Source organism: Panthera onca, chromosome A2 (assembly GCF_046562875.1).
Source record: "Panthera onca isolate mPanOnc1 chromosome A2, mPanOnc1 haplotype 2, whole genome shotgun sequence".
NCBI lineage: Eukaryota > Metazoa > Chordata > Mammalia > Carnivora > Felidae > Panthera > Panthera onca.
The window spans coordinates 53,084,967-53,107,607 of NC_138340.1; the positions used below are offsets into that span (position 1 = coordinate 53,084,967).

Here is a 22,641-nt window from a genome sequence, read left to right on the forward strand (position 1 = left end):
AACTTTTATGGCTATATTTAAATTATAAATTCATATTCTGGTTATGACATTGTACACGAACTAATGCATAAAGGTTTTATGCCTACTATTACGCTTATATAAGTAACATTTTAATAAAGACAAGCATTTTGTGATTATGCAAGACAGTATTCTCATTTGTAGGAAACATATTTACTTAGGAGTAAAGAGGCATGATACCTCCTACTCTCAGGTGTTTCAGGAAAAATAATCCGCATATACATATGTGTATATATACGCATATATATATACACATATGTATATGTAAATATATGCACATATACATGAGAGACAGTGTCAAAGGAAATGGTACAAAATATAAATGGTTAATTTGGTTAAAGAATACATGATAGCCAAGGAATTACAGCACCTGACACTTAGGGGGATCTAGCCCCTCCTTAAAGATCCAGATCCAGAATTCCCCAAAGAATATTATTAGACCAATGACTCTCAGCTGGGAAGAGGGACCCACCATCAGAATCACCGAGTCAGGCATTTTCAGAATGCTTACAAACACCCGTTCTTCCTCTCTTTGGGAATCATTGCCACAGTAAGCTACTGTCATGGATGGAAATGCGTGGTATCCCTCTCAGGTGTTTTAAGATACCAAGAATAAAAATAACTAATGCAATAAAACAAAACCATCAAATTGGGCTACAAATGATCAGATGGGTGTCCTCTCCATCAGTGCCTATTAGGTAGGCTCAACAGTGTCAAGGTACAGTTAGGAGCACACTTTAGGGAACAAGATGGAGCTAATTAGATTTAACCAAAGGGGAGTAACCAGAATTTGAGCCCTGACTCTAAAATGTGGGAACAATGTAGCCTGAGAACTTGGAAGAAGTGTGTCTAAACAGTCACGTTTGCTCACAACTGGTGTGCCAAGACCTCCCGTCCTCTTGAAAGGAACTGATGTCATTCCTGTCTAGTCACCAATATATTCCAGCATGTCTGAATCCTCTGGCTCACTGTATTTTCATGACCCATGTGTTAGTCAAGTCTTCCCAGCACCTAAATGGAGGAGCCAGCAGCAAGTTTATCCAACAAAAGAGATATAAAGTAAATCATGTTTTTTCAAGTGCATTCATTAGTGAATCCTAAAGTCTATTTAATGAGTCATGACCCAACTTTCATAAAAACAAAGCAGAATATAAAGAACAGAACAGGCACATCTCCATGCACTCAGGGTAATTTCTGCTTCATGAAGCTTTTGTATCATTTATGTCAATATATCAGTACAATATAAATGCTTTTCTACCCTGTGCCATGGTCAGAAATGTTTGAAAGGTACCCTAACAGACGCTGGGAGGAAAAACAAGAGACTAAGAGGATAGAGGAAGAAAGAGACAGGAGCAGATCCAGCCAATATGCTCAACGCAAAGTGGTGGCTAAAGCCCCTGTAACCTGTGCACACAGCAGCCAGTTACTATACTGATGCAGAGGATGGTCAGGATCTTGCAGGAAGGAAATTTACCTGCGAAAACAGGACACGAGTGCAACTGATCATCATGTTATAATTAATCAGACAAGCTTTTTTTCCTTTTTAAGGCAAAATAGACTACAACCTATATACATGAAAATATCCCATGTATCAGGGGGGCATCAGTCCCCTCTAATAAGAAAAGCTTGTATTCCTGGCCATTCTTTACTTGGAGGATTATGGTAATTTACACTTCATCATTCAGTCAACTTGCAGTGAACTTCACCAAGTGAGGAGTTCGTGAATTTCTAGGAGCAAGTGGGTGCAGCAGCAACCCCTACAAAGACTGGCTTGTGTTCCTGTTCTCCCCACTTCAATCACACCAACTTTATCCCATTTTTCCTGATCGTATGCACGCTCATCAGAGCGAATCCAAAGTGCTATCTCCTCCACCAAAATCCTCAAAACCAAAATTTCACAGTTCTTAAAATTATTTTTTTAATGTTTATTTATGAGAGAGAGAGAGCACACACAAGCAGGGGAGGGACAGAGAGAGAGGGACAGAGGATTGAAAGCAGGCTCCACCCTGACAGCAGCAAGCCCAACGTGGGCCTGAACTCACTAACAGCAAGATCATGACCTGAGCCAAAGTGAGACACTCAACTAATTGATGCACCCAGGTGCCCCTCAAAATTATTTTATTCTAAGTGAAGACGTCAGCAGATACAAGATCTTCTCATCAGAAGCCACATGAACAAAATTACCAAAAATATTTTGTAAAAATCACAATAAAATAAATTATGTTAAAGATGCACCAAAGTGGGGGCGCCTGGGTAGCTCGGTGGGTTAAGCGTCTGACTTCAGCTCAGGTCATGATCTCATGGTTGATAAGTTAGAGCCCCATATCGGGTTCTGTGCTGACAGCCCGGAGCCTGTTTCAGATTCTGTGTCTCCCTATCTCTCTGCCCCTCCCCTGCTTGCTCGCTTGCTCGCTCTCTCTGTCAAAAATAAAGCAAAACATTAAAAAAAAAAAAAAAATACATAAATTTAAAAAAAAAAAAAAAAGACACACCAAGGTGTTGTTCTAAACATCAGTGCTAACATGTCTTATCCTCAAATTTTGTTCAATTTTGACTACTAAAAATAAACCTGGAAAAAGGTTGGGGTCGTCCCAGCACCAGCATTAATTACGACTGAAAGAAGAGATTCCTGCAGCACAGGGAAAAATGGGCAATCTCATGTTGTATTCTCATTAAGTACCTTCCAGGATTACCCTGGGTGCTGATTAAATCAATGTCTCATGAGCGGTGGAATGATTATTTTAAGTAAATGTATTCCTTCTAGGCCATCCAGATAAGTGACTATTGTGTGACTACAAAACCACCATTTCACTATTGACTTCAGCTCTACAGTGTACCATTGAGATATTTCTTCTATTCTCTGCTAGTAGACATAATGAAGCCTTAAGGCTATCAGGTATTACAGATCCAAGTCCTAATAGGTACTGTTCTCTTCAAAATACTCAAACAATAACATCTTCAAAAATGCCTAAGTTTTCAGTTCTCCATGAGCAAAAGAAAAGAGAATCATTTAGGTCACCTACAGGAGTCGGGAAACCGATCTCAAGTAGTAGAACATTTTTCTGTTTGTAATAAGACACCCAAATCAGATTACATACACAAGACTTTTTTAAATGTTGAGGAGAATGCTAAATGTAAGAGCAATTTACAACAAAAGCTAAAATAGAACTAATCTGGGGCAGAGAAAGCTAATTCAAGCTGAACAAGCCCAAGTAGGTCTTAAGAAATCTACTGGAAGACTCTGAACTTAATGCTCAACTTTGCCTACAAATAGAATAAATTTTAACATACTTACATGACTAGATAATAGAAAATACAATGAATGCCTGGTTTTTGAGCTCTGTGCTCCTGTGGGTGATGATGCACAGAGCATCATAGCAAAAAAGTTTCTCAAAAATGTTGCCTGATGTTAATAATAATGACTATACACATCTTTGGACTTTTTCCCTCTTCTTTAAATGTAAAAAATGATCCTGAGAAACTGAACTCATTCCAGAGGGATTCCAGAATCATGCCAGAGTCCAAAGAAGAATATTCCAGAATGAAGGCTACTCTGTGATCGTTCTGGCCTTGTATACGCATATATCCTTACTCTGCAAATCATTAACAGATGTGCTGAACACAGGAAGAAAGTAAGAATTCCTGTCTCCCTTGGCATTATCGTTCTACTTCTATCACCAAGTATGCCCAGTGTCCCCCTTCTATGCATTTTATAGCTGCAAGTGTCTAAGTTCATAAGCTCCATAAAGGCAGTGGCTGTCCCTTGTTCATCTATGTGTGCCCCTTTTATGTAAGAATTCAACCCTTGTTCATTGAACTGGGAACTATACAGGTCTCCTGCCTGAACACAGTGACCCTGAAGCTGGGCTCCAGAATCGAACCTGAGAAGGTAGGAGAAAAAAAGAAGACACTTTTACTCTCTACATCCAGGACACAAAGGGCAGCCTCAAGGTCATTACTTCCATTTATCATTTGTATGAACACTATCTTGTTTTACTGATCCTAACTAAATGCGGGCATTATACAACAGAAATTAAAAATACTATCTAGGGGCACCTGAGTGGCTCAGTTGGTTAAGCATTCGACTTCACCTCAGGTCATGATCTCACAGGTCATGGGTTCAAGTCCTGCCTTGGGCTCGATGCTAACACCTCAGAGCCTAGAGCCTACTTCAGTTTCTGTGCCTCCCTCTCGCTCTGCCCCTCCCCCACTCACTATTGGGCACGCACGCTCTCTCTCTCAAAATGAATAAACATTAAAAAAAGTTTTGTAATACTGTCTAATAAAGTATAAAAACTTCTAAATTAACTATATTCATACTTAATGAAGCTTGTAACTAGCTATTCAAGTCAGCAACATGTACTGCAATCTTAGAGACATAAAGGAGCTTTTCATGCTTTTCAGCAATCTTAGATAAAAGCCCACAACCTGAGTTGCCGCTCCCTAACTTAGCGTCCCTAGAAATGATACATAACATCCCTGAGTTTCGATTTCTTTAGGAAGGGATAATTATACTACACCAATGGATAGTTATATCCCCCCCCCCCCAACAATCCAAAACCTAAATAAATGTAAATTATGCAAGAGGTTTAAAAAAAAAAAAAAAACCCTCTAATTGTTACCTCATCCAATCACTAGTTTAAAGATAACTTCGTGTGAGTGTTGGTGTTAGGAGAGGGTGGGAAGACCCAGGCACACTGATAATACACAGGACTAGAATAAGCCCAACCACAAACCAACAAAACTGCCCAAAGTGAACAGATTATGGCAATCCCCACCAGGAGCCAAGAGCTAAGATAGGCACTATCTATACAATAGCCCATTTAATCCTCACAAATACTTTGTAAGTGTTATTTCATGTTAGGAATGAGGAAACTGAGGCTTAGAAAAATAAAAGTCCTAGACAGTAAAAAGGCAGAGCTTACATTTTAAGGATATGCACTTTCCAGTCTGCCTATTCATTAAGACTTGAATTGGAAAGTAGTTCATCTTTAAGAATTTATAGTGTATACTGTATGCTAGCCAACTTGACAATACATTATATTTTTAAAAAATCTATAAAGAACTTATCAAACTCAATACCCAAAAAGCAAATAATCCAGTGAAGAAATTGGCAAAAGACATGAACACTTTTCCAAAGACATCCAGATGACTAACAGACAGATGAAAAGATCTCAACATCACTCATTATCAGGAAAATACAAATCAAAACCACAGTGAGACACCACCTCACATTGGTCAGAATGGCTAAAATTATCAACTCAGGAAACAACAGATGTTGGTGAGGATGCGGAGAAAGGGGAACCCTTTTGCATTATTGGTGGGAATGCAAACTGGTGCAGCCACTCTGAAGAACAGTATGGAGGTTCCTCAAAAAATTAAAAATAGAACTACCCTATGACCCAGCAACTGCAATACTAGTTTTTATCCAAAGGATACAGAAATACGAAAATGCTGATTTGAAGGGGCACATATACCCCAATGTTTACAGCAGCCCTATCAATAATAACCAAAGTATGGAAAGAGCCCAAATGTCCATCAACTGATGAATGGATAAAGAAGATACAGTGTGTGTGTGTGCATGTATGTGTATATAATGGAATATTACTCAACAATCAAAAAGAAAGAAATTTTGCCATTTGCAAAAATATGGATGAAACTAGAATGTATGCTAAGCAAAATAAGTCCATCAGAGAAAGACAAATATCATATGATTTCACTCATACGTGGAATTTAAGAAACAAAACAGAAAGGAAGGAAAAATAAGATAAAAACAGGGAGGCAAACCATAAGAGAATCTTAAATACAGAAAACAGGGCTGCTGGAGTGATGTTAGTGGGGGGATGGACTAAATGGGAGATGGGCAATAAGGAGGGCACTTGTTGGGATGAGCAATGGGTACCATACATAAGTGACAAGTCACTAAATTCTACTCCTGAAACCATTATTACACTATATGTTAACTTGGATTTCAATAAAAAAATAAAAAATAAAAAAAGAATTTATAGTGTATAAAAGCTCAACCTTAGAAATTTTTTTGTTTTTAGCATTTTAGTGCTTAGAAAAAGAAAACTTGGTTCCCACATAAAACAGTCACCCTTGCAAATACTGTTCGACAAGCAATTTTAACTTTGAAAAAGAACTTATTTAAAAACTTAAATAAAAACTTAACTAAAAACCCTAGGATGAGCAGGAAACCCACTTTAACACATTGTGGAATAACCTCATGGAGAACAATGTCATGTTCTTTTTCCTTTCACCTGTCCCCCACCACATTAGTGAATTTTCCCCCCAATATTTGCTGTTTCTCACTCACGCAAATGGAATTTTCAAGACTATTTTCTATCACATACATACGTGCCACCTATGACAGGAATGCTCTTGGATGATTTTTTCCACCTCTAGTTCTCTCCTGGTCAATTTGTCTGTCAAGCAACACATATTTATGTAAACTTCCAGAGTCCCTAAGTGTCTCTTAAGGACTATCTTCACTCAAGAGCTGGGAAGCCAGGAAGGACAGGACTTCCTCGAGTTAACCCTTGGAGCTGTGGTATCCAAAGATGACATTTACAAGACTTACATGTTCTAGCACTTGAAAATGAAAAGGAGAATACTAAGTTGTTCTGAGAACAACCAAAGTTAACTGCACATAACCATCAAACTGTGTGGAGAAACACGTGAGTCTATGATAATGCAGGAGACAAGGGGACACGGGTAAAAGTGCTTTAAAACAGGTTCATGACTTACGTTTTTCATCATCAGCATGCACAAGAGACGCTGCCCTTGACAAAACATCCAATGGCGTCTCCATTCCTGGTTGGAGCCTAGACGGAAAAAAAAGAGAGACAAAGAATAGAATTTAAAGAGAATTCAAAGGACTCCTTAAGAATTCTGGTAGTTAACAATTAGAATGATTCCCCCATGAAATGCAAATCACAATCCTGAGGATGAAAATCTTCCAATCTGTGAAGAAATGCAGTGGATTTGGTTCAGGCACAAATAGAGGAAAGGGTTAAATTCCATTCTGTGTACTAAGCTAAACCTTGCAGATTCCAGGAAACAGCTAGTGTTAGAACTAAAAGAATGGATATTGTGAATATTCATGCCCATGTTATTTGTGCTTATAAATGTTTATGTGCATGCATAAAAACATGCCCATTCAGACATACCAAGTAAAAAACAGCTTCGGAACAAAGGCTACTCTATGAACGTAGTGGTACTACCAGTCTGAGATTTCTGTTGTGGTGGTGGTGGTTGTTGGTTTATTAGTTTTAACAAAAATGACTAAGCTCGAACCATTCTGTTCATTCACCTACTTAGCTGAGAGACTCTTTGTGACCTTGTCACTTAATATACTCAATGTACTAGTGAAAGGTCTGTGAATTCCAGGGGTGAGTTAAATAGTATTTGAAGTCCAATAAGAATCTTTATTTTAAAATGAGTTAAATGGCATTTTAACTTAAGTAGTATTCTAAGCCCAATATGTTTATCTTTCTTTAAAATTTTTTTATGTTTATTTTTGACAGAGAGACAGAGACAGAGAGAGAGAGAGCGCACGTGCATGAGTGGGGGAGGGGCAGAGAGAGAGAGAGGGAGAGGGAAACACAGAATCTGAAGCAGGCTCCGGGCTCTGAGCCATCAGCACAGAGCCCGACGTGGGGCTCAAACTCATGGACCGTCAGATCATGACCTGAGCCGAAGTCGGATGCAAACAGACTGAGCCACCCAGGCGCCCCTGTGTATCTTTATTTTAAAATATGTTTTGGGGAGCCTGGGTGGCTCAGTCGGTTAAGCATCTGACTTCAGCTCAGGTCATGATCTCACGGTTCATGAGTTCGAGCCCCACACTGGGCTCTGTGCTGATGGCTAGGAGCCCGGAGTCTGCTTCAGATTCTGTGTCTCCCTCTCTCTAACCCTCCCCTGCTCGCATTCTCTCTTTCTCAAAAATAAATAAACATTAAAAAAACATTTTAAATATGTTTTGTAAGTACCCACTATCACCACCACCCATCACCAATTTATCTACTGCCATGTTTTCTAATAAGCCTGGGTTTTATTTTTAATTGTTTTCTTAAATTACAGCATACATATAAAAGCAAAGACTGCAGAACATTTAAAGATGGTGGGTGGAAAACCTAGAAAATCAGGCCACCTCGCCCAATTTTTCTTTTCCAGATTACTTACACACACACACACACACACACACACACATACACAGGCACACATACACAATTACTGGGAAAACAGACATACTCTATTAGTTCAACTGAGAGAAATACCTTTAACTATACCCTTTAAAGACAGCAATGGAACACCTGCTTGGGATTCTCTCCCTCCCTCTCCCTCTGCTCCTACCCCGCTCACGTGCCCACACTCTCTCAAAAAGATAAATTAATTAAAAAAGACACTCAGCATTTAATCAGACTTCTTCAACATTTACTGAGTAACCACTAGGTATGTGCCAGTTACAAGACATGGTGGATCAGCTTGCTTTATAATATTCGTATTTCAGGTCCCCAAAGAAACATCAAGTCTTGACTGGCAACGTAATTTCATTCAACAAACGTGAACTATGGGGACGCCTGGGTGGCTCAGTCAGTTAAGGGTCCAACAGCAGCTCAGGTCATGATCTCACTGTTGGCTTCTGAGCCTGAGCCCCACGTAGGGCTCTCTGCCCACAGAGCCTACTTCGGATCCCGTCTCCCTCTCTCTCTCTGCCCCTCCCCTGCTCATTCTCGCTTTCTCTCAAAAATAAATAAACATTAAAAAAAAATTATCTACTAGGTGCTGCCAAGGTAGGAAAAAAAAAAATCAAAGGCCAGTAGTTGTTTTCAAAGAGCTTTCAATCTGTACAGTAGACGTGCCTACAAGAAAGTAGTTTAAGGCAGTGTTTTCTAAAGTGTTTTGTACTATATGTTCATATTTTACAAGATAAAATTTTTCTAGAAATAAGTTCAGGAAACACTGAAGTAAACTGAACTAAGCAGCTTCCTGTGCTTGGAATATACTGCTAGGCATTCCTCCTGCAGAGGCTCAGGCAGTGGGGGGGTATTTACCTCTGGATAGATGAAATCTCTCAAATTTCACTGGCCATTCATTTAACCTGAAACATCTCTTAGGGAACACTTAGGGAAATAATGGATTAAGGTAAAGTGTGCTAAGTGCCACAATAGTGGTATAAACAAAATCCTACAGAAATACAGATGAATTCTGAAAGACTGTAGAGAAAACAGAACCATGAGCTGAACCTCTGAAGAATGGATAGAAAAGTTCTTCCAGAAAGGAAGAACAAAAGGAGAATCTATTCAGGAACAAGTTGCCCCAATCAGCTAGAAGACAAGAATAAAACGGGAATAGGAAGTAGGAGACAGGGATGGGAGTTTCGATCGGGGCCACATTATGGAAGGACTGAGGGCTCTGACAAAAGTTGGGTTTGATTGTGTACGTGTTAGGGATCCACTGCAACCTCTGAGCAGAGAACTGACTTGGTCATCTACATATTCAATGAAAATTATTCTGATAGGACCATGTAGTCCCATTCTACAGAATGGGAAGCTAAAGACAGGGTAAACAATATGAAAGAGCTACGCAGAAGGTAATGAGGGGCACTGTTAAGGGAGCTGTGGGGACAGGAGAAAAGCAGAGACAAACTGACAGGGTTTGGAAGGTCTCGAAATATGAGAGGAGACAAAGACAAATACTGTTTAGTTTATATGTGAAATCTAGAAGAAAAACAAATTAATCGAGACAGAGAACAGTTTGCTGGTTACAGGGTGGGGTAAGGAGGGGATAGGTGAAAGTGGTCGACAAAAATAAATCAATTGCTCATCAACACCAGAAATGGGGGCTGTCAGTCACTGCAAGAGCAGTGACGTCATAAACCAGAGTTCATTTCTTCTTTTTCAGAGACAAGGGAAGAGGAGTAAAATCAGAAGAATAAAAGAAAATGTAATGGCATTCACATTCATAATCGTCTTGGTAAGATAGAAAAGATCACCTCCTGAGAGTAAGGATTTTTGAACTTGTTCAAAGAAGAAGAAAGGTTTGCTGAACTCCCAAGAACTCCGTCTTACCGTCTTTATCTAAGCCAGTTTCCTATTCAGGCAAGATTTGGGCTTAAAGTCTTTTATTTGGATTAAGTAAATGCTGATAAGCATTCTACTCCATAATACAAAATTTAGACTCAAATTCCTTAATTTCCCCATGAAATTGAAGTTCTAAATGACCTTGCCTTCCTGATCACACACTCTTGACTCTCCTCCAGCAACGTGAAAATTCTAAACCCAGATACCCATTAACACATGCCTTAAGTTATGCAAATTACAAGTGTTGTGCATAGAAGCAAAATATCAAAGCATAAAAACATCAAATAACACAAATAAGTAGATGCAGAATCTTAGCATCTAGGAGATTACATATTTAAATGTATTCAGATACTATGAATTCCAAACCCCCAAGCGACTTAACGTTCAAAGTAGGCAGATAAGAGATTAGGTGTTTAAGGTTCACCTGCAAGGCACCTGCCATCTGCTGCAACCTTATTAATGAAACCAATCAATTTTTATTACACAATTATTCTGAGTTCAGGGAAGTACTGAAAAGAAAAGAGAAACAGAAGATAAGATCTCTGCTTTCAAGGAGTTACGTTCTTGTAAGGAATAAGATAACAGACAAATCTTTTAAGGGACTAGGATAAAAAACAAATTTAAAAGAGCATAATAAAAGACAATATATAATTTAAAACCAAAATGTGTACTGTGTGATAAAACAGAGATGAGCATCAGCTCAAAGCGTATACCTTGCGAACATCTATTCTTTGGTTGGTGTGCACATGTGTGTGCCTCTAAAAGCAACTTCAAAGATTCCCTTCCCTAGTTTCTCTCCCTCAGGCTGTCATGCTCCTCTCTGACTTCTCTTATGTACCAGATCACACCATTGGAATATGTCCTGAGTGCAAGGACTCTGTCTTATCCTTACATGTTACAGTCATGTTGGATCAAAAGTCTCAGGAAAGGCACAGAGGCGGAATGAAAACCCGAGACATTCTCACAATGGAGAATCTTGGATAAGGAGCAGTAGAATCTAAGCAGGGTAAACACGATGTGGGTGGACAGAGGAAAAAGCAGAAGGCTAGCCAACCAGGTTCACACTGAACATAGCAGGAAACAGGCAGCAACTATTAGTCCCTGAGCGAGCTGGTGATCTGATGTTAATGAGATTTTCATTTAGCAGTTCTGGGGAGGATGGTCTGACTTGATGAAGTCAAGTGAGAAGTCACTGGAAGCAGATCAGTCAGGAGGCTCCTCCAGGAACCAGGTGTGAGATAAGGGAAGTAGGGGCTGGTTCAATAAAGGTGGGAGATGAGGTCCAGCAACTAGGCATTATCTAGCCACAAAAAAAACCTAAGCAAATAAAGGTGGAAGATAACAGTAATAAAAAAAAAAAAAAAAAAAAAAAAAAAAAAACAACTTATGGAAAAAAAACTTCTGAATTTTACACCTTGTACAATATCCACAACCCCCCCCCAAAAAAAACAATAAAACATGTTAGTAAAAAGTAAGGGGAGCTGGGGGGAAACAATGATTACAGTATTTGATGGAGGGCCACACAACACTGAGAGGCAAATTAGCAGATTGGTTATTTAAGAGGATGATCTTTGGACACCAACCTGGCTGAGTTTGAATTGGGCTCAGCCACTTCCTATCTGTGTATCCCTGGAAAATGACTTTACCTCTGTGTGTCTGTTTCCTCATCTGTAAAATGGGGATATGAATTAATATTACTCCCCTCATAGGGTGTTATGAGAAATGGATGGCCTTTATATGTATTAATATTTGTCAAAACTTTTGCAAACATATTAAATAAACTGCAAATGATGGTAAACGTATTGAAAAAAGGGTACTGACCACAACTTTACATAGCGATGCCTCTAAGATGGATGAAAGCTGATACCTGAAGGAGAGGAATTAGCCTTGTGAAGCACGGCAGGGAGGAGACAAAGAGCATTTGCAAAATACCCAAGACAGACCCACGCTGGGCATGGAGATGTGGAGGGAATGACCTCAGGGCAGGAAACAAGGGGGAGAGGACAGGAGGTGGTGGCAGGGAATTGGGCAAGGGCAGATCAAGCATACTCTGCAGGGTGTGACAAAGCTGAGATTTTATTCTTCGTCAGTGCAAAGCCCTTGAATAGTCTGAATGGTTTGAAACAGGGGAGAGAAATCCCTGGTTTATTCTGTATCCTTTATGAACCAAAAATCATCTGCTCCCTTTTGCCAAAGATTATGCAGCATCTGGAAAATAAAGCTAAGTACATCTCAGTAACAGGTCCTCCTTTCTGTGACAGTTTTTACACTATAAAATCATGATAAGCAAAAATATAATCACTTGAAATGCTCAGGCCTGAAATGTAGCCCCATTAAGATGAGAAGAAGATGGTTCTGAAAAAAGACTTCAACTGCACCTGTAAAGGTATTCTACTGTACTGCAATCCACTTCTGGTCTATCCATTCACCTTCATTGGGGATTTTTGACAAATATGAACATAAGTCATCATGAATAGAACATACATTTTGTTTTGTTTTACAAGCAACGGTCAGTATTTTCTGACCCATATTCTTTTCTTTGGACTCCCTTATCGCCAATAATAACGCTCTTACAAATAGCTTAAGGTGCAGAATTAGAGAATAAGAGGTATCAATTCTAAAGCTACTAAAATTTAGGGACATTCAGTGCTAATGACAAGCTCAGCTATAAATTTGAATGCCATTATTTTGGAAGTCCACAAAGAACTGTCCCTTTTTGATCAACAAGAGGACAAAAGCACCTGTCTCAGAAACAGAATTATGGGGCACACGGGTGGCTCAGTCAGTTAAGCGTCCAACTCTTGGTTTCGTCTCAGGTCACAATCTCACAGTTTCATGGGGTCGAGCCCCACATCCAGCTCTGTGCTGATAGCAGAGAGCCTGCTTGGGATTCTCTGTCTCCCTCTCTCTCTGCCCTTCCGCCATTCATGCTGTCTCTCTCAAAATACAAAAACTTTAAAAAAAATTAAAGAAATAGAATTACAAGATGTATTCAAATTTTTTTTGCAGGCAAAAGAACAGAATTTCAAGATATGTTATGCGAATGTTCTAAGATTTCCCAGGTGAAAGTTACAGCACCAGGACTATCTTACTCCATGGTTCTTCCAAGAACAGTGGCCTAACTACAGTATAATTGAGGAAAGAGTATGAGAACATGAAGCAACCATCCTGGCTAGGGGTGGAAGCCAGTAGAGGTGGGAAGAAGCACATTCAAACCTCCTGATGTTCCTGCCACACTGTCACTTGCCAAAAAAAACAGAAACAGGAAGACAGCACTATCCTGGGTACTGATGGCATCTCCAGTTTCCAGATGCACACTATTCAGTATCTCTAATTCCTGTTGGCCCTGTTCCATCCCTCTACCCCCTGCAATCAGAGCCACTTCCTGGGATAATCTAAACCAGCCTTGGCTAATAAAGTACAACTGGAGCACAAGCCTACAAGTATGAACTCTCACGCCACAGCACAAGGTATGTGACCCTTTTGCCCATCAAGAATTTAGAGGCTTTGAGTCTCTCCTATTTCCGTTAGAACTATATACAGACATTACAGAAAAGGAAAAGGCACCTCACTGCCCTGAAGCAATATCACACTGTGGTCGATCTGATGAGCAGTCTGTCCAGTAGGAAGGATAACCGAAATGAAATTTCAGACCAAATTATCACCAGATCCAGACAGCCACGGGCAGGCATGGCTTTGGGCGCATCAAGAAGGTGAGCATTCCCCTTCTGATTCTTCTCCACAGTGTGTCCAATTGATGCCCCCCACCCCAGCTTCTTGCAACACATAATCTTCTTGTTAACATCCAATTCTCAGACCATCCCTCTATGTTCTTGCTGAAAATATCTCTCATTTGTGTAATCCTTTTTTTTTCTTCTCAACACTTTGCCATCTGTTACATCAATACAGCCAGAACTTTAGTGGCACAAAACCTAAGTTCAAGCCCTACTTTAACACTTTCACTCAGTTTCCTTCTAGGCTCTGCTCTACAGAGCTAACACTAATTGTGTGGGCCATTTCACCTCTCCAGGCTCAAGTTTCCTCACTTAGAAAAGCAGTAATGTTGCCTCCTGCATATGGTCACAAACTTGGCGTGTGGATTCAAGGATACAACGTTACTGAAAATGCCCTGTAAATTCAATTGAGAAATATATGTCAGCCTCAAACAGCCACCACCATCTTAAGGTTGTAGGGCACACACTTTTCCAAAGCACACTCATGTAAATTACTTCATTGGATTCTCACTGCAACTTGGCCAAACAAGATTATTCATATTCTCCTACAGATGAAAACCCAAAGTGCCAAGAATCTAAGTGACTTCCAGAAGAAGCTAAGACTAGAATCCAAGTCCCCTGACTCACCATCCAATGCTATTTTTACTCCACTTAAGCTGATTTTCATAAAGACTTTTGAAGAAAAGCAGTTACTTATTTTTAGTTTAAGTTACATCCCTTCCCCCCACCCCCGCCCAAAAAACCTTCCATCATCAACCAAGGCAAGACTTGTAGTCTATGTTCTTTCCCTACACCTTGAGATACATCAGGCAACAACCTGACAGTTTCTCAAGTAAGCAAAGGGAAACAAATCCTCCCCTCTTGCAAACACGAAAACGCTGCCATATTATACTTTCTTTGAACAGAGCTGAGCACGGAGTCACGCGAATAGTAACCAAGCCAGGTGAGAAAATGCTCGCAGAAGATGTTCTGAAAGTAGAACAAAGCAACACTGTCAATAGCTGCAGCCGTATGTTCCTGGGGCCAATGCAACACGGCCTGTAAACATAGGCCCTCAAACCTTCAGGCTCCAAGAACAGGCTCAGTATTAGGAAGGATGGCTTCTACTCAGTCACGTTCAAGAAAACCTGTTGTCTGAGTTACGATGGATAACGGTTAGGGATCAGTGAATGGTATTTTCAAATGTTCACCTAATTGTTTGTGTTTCTCACCACTTTAAATGGTACACCACATTACTAAATAGAGGCCAGCCCTTATTCAAAATACTCTTTCAAAAGTCATACTACTTAAAGAGCATAAACAGATGGATCCTGTGCTAGGTCAGCGTTCCTTACCGAGGCATATCCCTGGCATGAATACTCGATCCATACTCCATACCAAGTACAATGTCAGGACATGGCTGCCCTCTGCTTACATACAACTCACTTCTACACATACCCTCTCCTGAAAATGTATCTGAAGGCCAAATGTATTAAATCTGAATATACTTACATGCTCTATGCCCACTTCCAAAGAATTGAAAATATATGTGCATAAAATCCCTAGTTAGGCTGCTTTCAGGTGCTTGCCGACCTCAAGCATAACCCCCAGAATAAGAGTCAGCTGGTGGCAGTCCTTCCAGTGTCCTAGAAAGCTATAAAACTTGCTAAGTTGGGACAGTTCTGTACCCTTCCCATAATGAATGACATCATGCCCCTCCTGTGAAAGGAGACAGTCTGTAGGTTGGGCAGCCGTCCATCTCTCATCCTCCAAAGTAGGATTTGTGAGATGTTGGAATTAAGTAATCCCAGGTGTGCGCCATCAATTCGGCCCTGCCTACTGCTCATCACCACCTCTGATCGTTTCCCAGGGGAACAAAATCCCAGCCAGCTTAGGTGGAATAAAAGGTACCACTCTGGAGGGAAACTCCCAAATGAACGCTCGACTCAACCACCTCTGGTCTTCCAATACTAAAATGACCCAAGTCTTGACTCTATGGACCTCCTTATCTAGCCCTCCCCCAGGGGTGTGGTGTGTTAGGGATGTGCTATTCAGTCATCCTGATGACCCAGCAACACAAGCTAACAAACACTGCTACTGTGCAGTAACTAGATCCTCAGTTCCTGTTCTACAGTTTGGTATCAATGTCAGCCATGCACAGGCAGTATGAAAGCTGCCATGTGCCCGCTGAGGGCCAGCTACGTAAGCCTGATGCTGCAAAACTAAACTTAGGTTACAGCATATTTCCTTTTATGCGAGGCTGCCTGATGCTGGGGTAAAATTCTCACTGCTGGCTGAAGTTCACGCATCTCTCTCAAGGGTCCCCTAGAAACTGTATGGTGGGCCCATATTAACACCACTGTTGTCTAAGGAAAAGATAAGAAAATTCAAGTGTGGACATTTCGTTTAGATGACCAATTCCCACCATTTTTCGACACTGCTGTCAAATAAAACAGAACTATCCTTTTCTTTCTCATGTTTAGGCTCTTGTGAATCTGTCTCTTCATTCCCAAGTCCTCAGCCTTCTATAGCACTGCATATGAAATAAGGGAAACGCGTCATCATTTTTAGTTTACTCTGGATATGCTTGTTCTTGCCGTTTCTCTTATTTGGATACTTAGAATTTCCTATTCACAAGCCCTCAGGTGCCTGTCCTCTCAGAACGAGAGGACACCCAAGAATGAGAAACGTGAATTTGCATCAAAGTCCAAAATGGCAAATTTTCCATAACACCCAGGTCTAACTATATACACTGGTCCAAAATCTCAACTCAGCCTATTAAAGCCTAGATAGAGCCTTCTAACCCATGACACATTCTGTCGTTAGGAAGCACTCTAGTTACCAGCATCAGTAAACATGCTTTCTCATTATTCACACTAGTCACACTCGCTAAGGTGTCCAGTAACACTGAACTCGTGAATATGAACCACTGCTCCTAGGGGAAGTACACAGTTAGGTTCCTTCAAGCCGCTGGTTACATTTCTGTCAATTGATCAATACATATCTTGTTTCATGAGTGTTTCTGTTTAAAGACATCTTATTTGAGATCTATTATCGATTCATAAACATTGAGTTCATGGCCAACAGCACTACAATTCATGCCTGAAGGAAGCTTATCTAATGCACACATTTTCCACACATTTTTCCTGAAGGCACATCATAGCCTTCTGGCTCTTGGGAACCCTGGACAGCACTTCAGCACTATGCTTGGGGGCCATTAGAAGCAGCAAAAACACCAACAGAAAGCCTCCAAATGAGAAACATGGGGCACAAAAGAGACCACAAGTAAGAGTACAGTATGAGAGCTGAAACAAGTCAGAGTCTTGCCTTGTTTGACCTCACCTGAGGATGCACACTTGGGGAGACTTAAATTTTTCACCACTCTGTGCATGTGCATGGATGACAGAGACAGTGCTGCAAGTTCGAATTTGAGGTTACAAATAACTTTTACTGAGTAGATGAACTCGCAAATTCGAGGATGGGCTGTATCTGGTTATTGGACCTGAGGTATGAGACAGAGTATATTCCATAAGATTCTCCTCCTTTGCAAAGGAACTGTCATACTGCATCCCAGGTAGCAAGAATTTTTCTGGTTTCAGCACCTCCTACTTACACTCCGCCTTTCCTACCTTGGCAATTCATACTATCAAAATTTGGCGGTCCAATTTCTTTCTTTCTTTCTTTCAAAGTTTATTTATTTACTTTGAGAGAGAGTGAAAGAGTGCGCAGGGGCAGACAAAGAGGTTTTAAGAGAGAGAATCCCAAGCAGGCTCCTCACTGACAGTGCTGAGCCCAACACAAGGCTCATGACCTGAGCTGAAACCTAGAGTCCAGATACTCAACCAGCTCAACCAACTGAGCCACCCAGGCACCCCGGCAATCCCAACTGCTAAGCAGTTGTTGTTGCTATCGTCATTTTAACATGGACATATTCTAAATGGCTGTGACTGTTGGCAGCATTCATTCCCTTTTCTTGTCTATTAGGATCTCACATATCAACGTCATTACCTTTAGATGGGATCCCTAAAACAATCACAAATGAGCTTCAGTTAACACAACTTGCACAAACTTAACACACACAAAAAAACTTCCTTTCACCAGGTTCTGCAACAGCTTATCTAACTAACATACGCCAAAATCCAGACTTGACATGTTAAGATTGCCACACTGTCATAATTTTAGTCACATTAACTATTTCCCAATGTATGTGACTTTTACCTCCTGAATTTACAACTCTTATTGTTTTATTAAGTCATACTCAAAGGTGCAAAACAACTTTTAAGATGGCTATTTTACTTATTTGTTTTAATGTTTATGTATTTTTGAAGGGGGGGGGTGGGGAGGAGAGGCAGAGAAAGAGGGAGACACAGAATCACAAGCAGGCTCTGAGCTGTTAGCACACAAGCTGTGAGATCATGACCTGAGCTGAAGTCAGCTGCTTGTGTATCTGGCTGTTTTCATCACCAGTCTTACTCAGAGGCTTTCTTCCACGTGCTTTTGCAGCCACTGTCTTATGTGAGCTGTCATAAATGAACATCTGAGGTCATTATGAGGCAGGAATGCAGGTGTGATTCTGGCCTTTTGCAGAAGAGCAAAAAGAGACATGGAGAGACTAAGTGGCTTAGCTCGGAATCACACAAAAGAACCAACTGCAGAACCCAGATCCGGTGCAGTGCTTGTCCCCACATGGCTGTCCCTGCTCTCAAAGAGCAGTTAATTAAGGTGTACATTTCCATTCATTAAAAATGTTATTTGTGGGGTGCCTGGGTGGCTCAGTGGGTTAAGCTTTCGACTTCCGCTCAGGTCATGATCTTGTGGTTTGTGGGTTCCAGTCCCACATATGGCTCTGTGCTGACACCTCAGAGCCTGGAGCCTGCTTCAGATTCGGTGTCTCCCTCTCTGTCCCTCTCCCGCTTGTGCACACGCACTCTCTCTCTCTCAAAAAATAAACATTAAGAATAATTTTTTAATGTTATTTGTATTTCTTAATGTAATATGTGTGAGTCAAAATCATTTTATTAATTTTTTTCCACGTTTATTTTCAAGAGAAAGAGAGCATGAGTGGGGGAGGGGCAGAGAAAGAGGGAAACACAGAACCCTAAAGCAGGCTCCAGGCTCTGAGCTGTCAGCACAGAGCCTGACACAGGCCGAGCTCCCGAACTGTGAGATCATGACCTGAGCCGAAGTTGGATGCTTAACCGACTGAGCCACCCAGGTGTCCCTTTTACTTATCATTTTAATAAGGCAAACTAGAAGCGGCACAGCAAAACTATCCAGGAAGGAACCTAGAAAAGACACAAAGTAAAATCTTCCTCTGGATTTGTTCTGGCAACCATCAGAGGCTGGCAACAAGGCTGACTCCATAAGCAGTTAAAAGGAATTTCCCATTACAGAACTCATAAAACAGAACATCTGAAAGTAAAAGTTTTGGTTTCACAATGATCAAGTCTGTAAGTGAACTAGTCAGGTAAACTCACAGTTCTAAATCAGCTGGGGGAAGTGGCAACCACTGTGGTTAAGAAGCTCTCTGAAATCCTCAAAGACTTTTGTAAATAACATAATACCAACTACTTTTCAAGGCATATTATTTCCTGTAATTCCTGAACCTCTGTGATGTATTGGATCAGATACTATTACCCTCTTACAGAGGAGAATCAAATACAAAGGTTAAGTAGAGGTAACTTTTTCTGGTCACAAACTTAGGTGACGTAGGTGACACAGACTGGACTTAAAGTCATGTCTCCAGAAACAAGCAAGAGCTGTTTTCACTACAACATTCACAGTTTGGGAATGTAGTCCATGGTTATTTATAACAGAATTATCTTAATTGTATTGTGTTTTGGTCAACATAAAAATTAGTTTGCATTCCCCTTCCAAATGGAAAGCAAAAAGCAAGCTGCCCAGAGTGTGACAAAACCAGTGACAGGGGAAATCAGCCTGGGATTAATATTCTGCCAAAATTAAATAACAATTTGAGAGGTTTACATCATTTCAACCATGGGGGAGATGATTTTCAGCCAGATGTAAGAGGAAACACACAGAAGAAAACAAACACAAAATCGTGTCTTGAGTATACAACAAACTTCTAAAGTATCTCTAAACCCATTAAAGTTCAGGCATTAAGATTTAGAGACGATAATAAACTTGTTCCAAGATCGCGTCATCAGTACAGCCTTAAGGCACTGACCCTAAAGCTCTTTCAACTACACACGCTACCCTTCACAGTGCTGCGCAGCAAGGAGGAAAAACAATGAACATCTCAAGGTGGTGGGGTAGAGCAAAGAGTTAAAGTGTGGTATGTTAAAATGGCATGCAAAACTAACCTTTGAATACTAATAGGAAAACTATCATTTTAGTTTTGTCTTTGAACGTTCAGAGGAAACAAATAGTCAAGGTAGGCTGGGGTTTAGAAACAGATTTGTAAAATCTGCAAACTGAGAGATAGCACCTTTCAGAGAGAGCAACCAGCTGCTGATAAAAACTAGAAGAGCAGCCTCCACTCCCCGCCCCCGGGCTGCTGGTTCTTATTAACCACCGAGAAGGAAATACAACCAGCAAAAACATACAACACCAATGATCAAAGTGAAACCGATTTTTTTTTAATTATCTAGCTTAAATAGACGAATATACGTCAATAAAATGCATAGACTAAGTAGCGCCAACAAGCACTGTCATCCTAACCTAAGACATTTCAATGTCTCAGTGTCAGGAATCAAAGAAGACTTTAAGAAAAAAAAAAAAAAAAAGGAAAGACCTTTGCTTTTCGGCGAGGCCTGCATTCGGTGCTGGAAGAGTGTGCCGTTTTGTTTTGAGGAGGGGCAGGGAATATAGGAAGAGAAAAGCGAGACCCATCCCAGCGGCCCATCCTCAGCCCCTTCCCGCAGTCGTACACCCAGCCCTCCGGTGCCGCTGGCCAGGACCAAGGGTCTACAGGGCTCCGGGCCCCCTTCCCGGCCCCGTGCCTCGCATTCCCAGGACGCCTTCCTCTCGGGACCCCTCCAGGAGCCGGACCTCCCTTTGAGAGCCCTGGAGCTTCGGCTCCCCACCGGGAGCCTCAAGTTGCCCCGCGAGAACCAGCCGCCTCCTCCCTCCCGGAGGACCCCCTCAGGGCAGCTCCAAGTCAGCCCACCCGGGAGTCCCCCCGCAGGCCGGCCCCTCGAGGGCCCGGTTCTCCCGCACTCACCGCCGGGCGGCTCTGGGCTCGCCCGCCTCGGGCCGGCCAGGCCCCGTGGGGGGCGGGGGCGGGCGTGGAGGCGGGACCGCCGAGCGCGCGGGGCGCACTCCGGGGGCGCGCCGACGCACAGGCGCGCTCGCGCCCGCGCTCCCGCACCGACTCCCCCGCTGCACGCCCACACGCACACGCGGGCGGCGCGCGCCAGGCCGACTCCGCGGCGGACGCGAGCGCGGAAGCGCGAGGAATCCCTGGAATGAGGCGCCGCCCGCCCGCCCTCAGGCCCGCTCCGCCGGGCTCCGCCTGGCCCGCCAGAACACGCCCCCCGGACACGCCCCTCCTACCGAGCAGGTGGGCGGCCGAGCCCAGGTGAGCCGGCTGGGAAGCGGGGGCGGGGCCCCGCGCGCCAGGGAGAGGCTTGTTTCCCCTCCCCCCTCCCGCCGCACGCCCCGCGGCCGCTCGCACCTACCCCGCGGGCGCCGACGCGCTCGGGCGGGGGACGCCTGCTGCAGGCCTGGAGCGGCGCTGGGCCCCCGGAGGAGGCGCCAGTTCCCGAGGGCGCGAGGACCCGGCATCTCACGCATATCTCTACCCCCGAAAGGCCCAGCCAGTGGGAACTCACCTTCGGTGTACACGCACCAACGAACCTTCCGTGGCGCCCAGGTGCCTGCTGCTCTGGGCCAGGCACGTTCCCCACACGCACACAGTGGGCCCACGCACCCAGTGCACACAGTACACGTGACACCGACATCCACGGTCTAGCCTTACTCCACACCCACTGGGTCTGCTGCCCCTTCCCCGTCACGCACAGCCAGCAAGTGCCAGAGTATTTGAGCCAGACCCGCAGCACCTACGCGGTGCTCGGCTTCAGACCCTCACGCTTCCCCTTCCTCCAGCGGCAGCCTTTGGAAGGGTGTACGACTTCTCCAGCGCCCGGAGGTCGGCGCTCACACCCGGCTCGCCCGCGAGACCTCAGCGCACGCGGGGGACTCCCGTCCCCGGGACGCGGACCTGGACCGCTGCCTCACTTTCTCGTTACCCACACACCCCAGCCACACTGCCCAGACAGGCCGGCGGCCACACGTACCTGCAGGTACAGGTCGCACTTGCTTGGGGAAGTGTATACTCAGGTGCCACTGCGATCAGAACGGCCGCTGCAGTCCGGGGCACTCTGACGCGGCTCGGTTTCCTCCCATTACAGCATTTTACACTCCTCCACTCACTCTCCACTTCACACACACACACACGCACACACACTCACGCCCCAGGCGCTCGGCAGCGTCTTTCCTCCCCCTCCCTCGCCCGGAGGAGGAAGTCCTAGTAAATGAAAACAGTGTGGAAGGGAGGGAGCAGAGGAGGAAGGGAGGGAGGTCGGGGTGGAAAGAGCCCCCTCCAGCCGCTCACACAGCAGTGTTTGCTGTGTTTGGCAAACTCCTGGAGTCCACAACCCAGGCTGTTCTGAAATGCGCCCGGGGAGGGGCAGAGGGGAGGAGGTGAAACATTTCTAATTGGTGCAGGTTCTTATTACAGCAGCAGCGTAGACATGTGACCACGAAAAGAAAAGCCCTGTCTTTAATTTTTTCCTGTCATTCTCTAGAGATTTGGTGGTGGGGGGGTAGGAGGGGTGGAGGCCTAATACTCCGGTCCCCGGCAG

At 43.0% G+C, this 22,641-nt stretch overlaps 1 protein-coding gene across 3 annotated transcripts in view; it reads right to left on the reverse strand.

Annotated features, from left to right (window-relative positions):
• VGLL4 (vestigial like family member 4) overlaps positions 1-22,383 on the reverse strand; it is a 167,047-nt gene extending 144,664 nt beyond the window's left edge. The window contains exons 1-2 of one of the 3 annotated variants that reach the window (XM_060631779.3): positions 22,075-22,383; positions 6,766-6,842 (exon numbers count right to left, since the gene is read on the reverse strand). In XM_060631779.3, coding sequence (XP_060487762.1) covers positions 6,766-6,829 — 64 coding nt within the window. In that variant the 5' untranslated portion in view covers positions 6,830-6,842; positions 22,075-22,383. Of the gene's footprint in view, positions 1-6,765; positions 6,843-20,999; positions 21,206-21,609; positions 21,628-22,074 lie in introns of those variants that run through there. The other 2 variants (XM_078442747.2, XM_060631778.3) reach the window with 2 other exon arrangements.
• Positions 22,384-22,641: the final 258 nt, after the last annotated feature.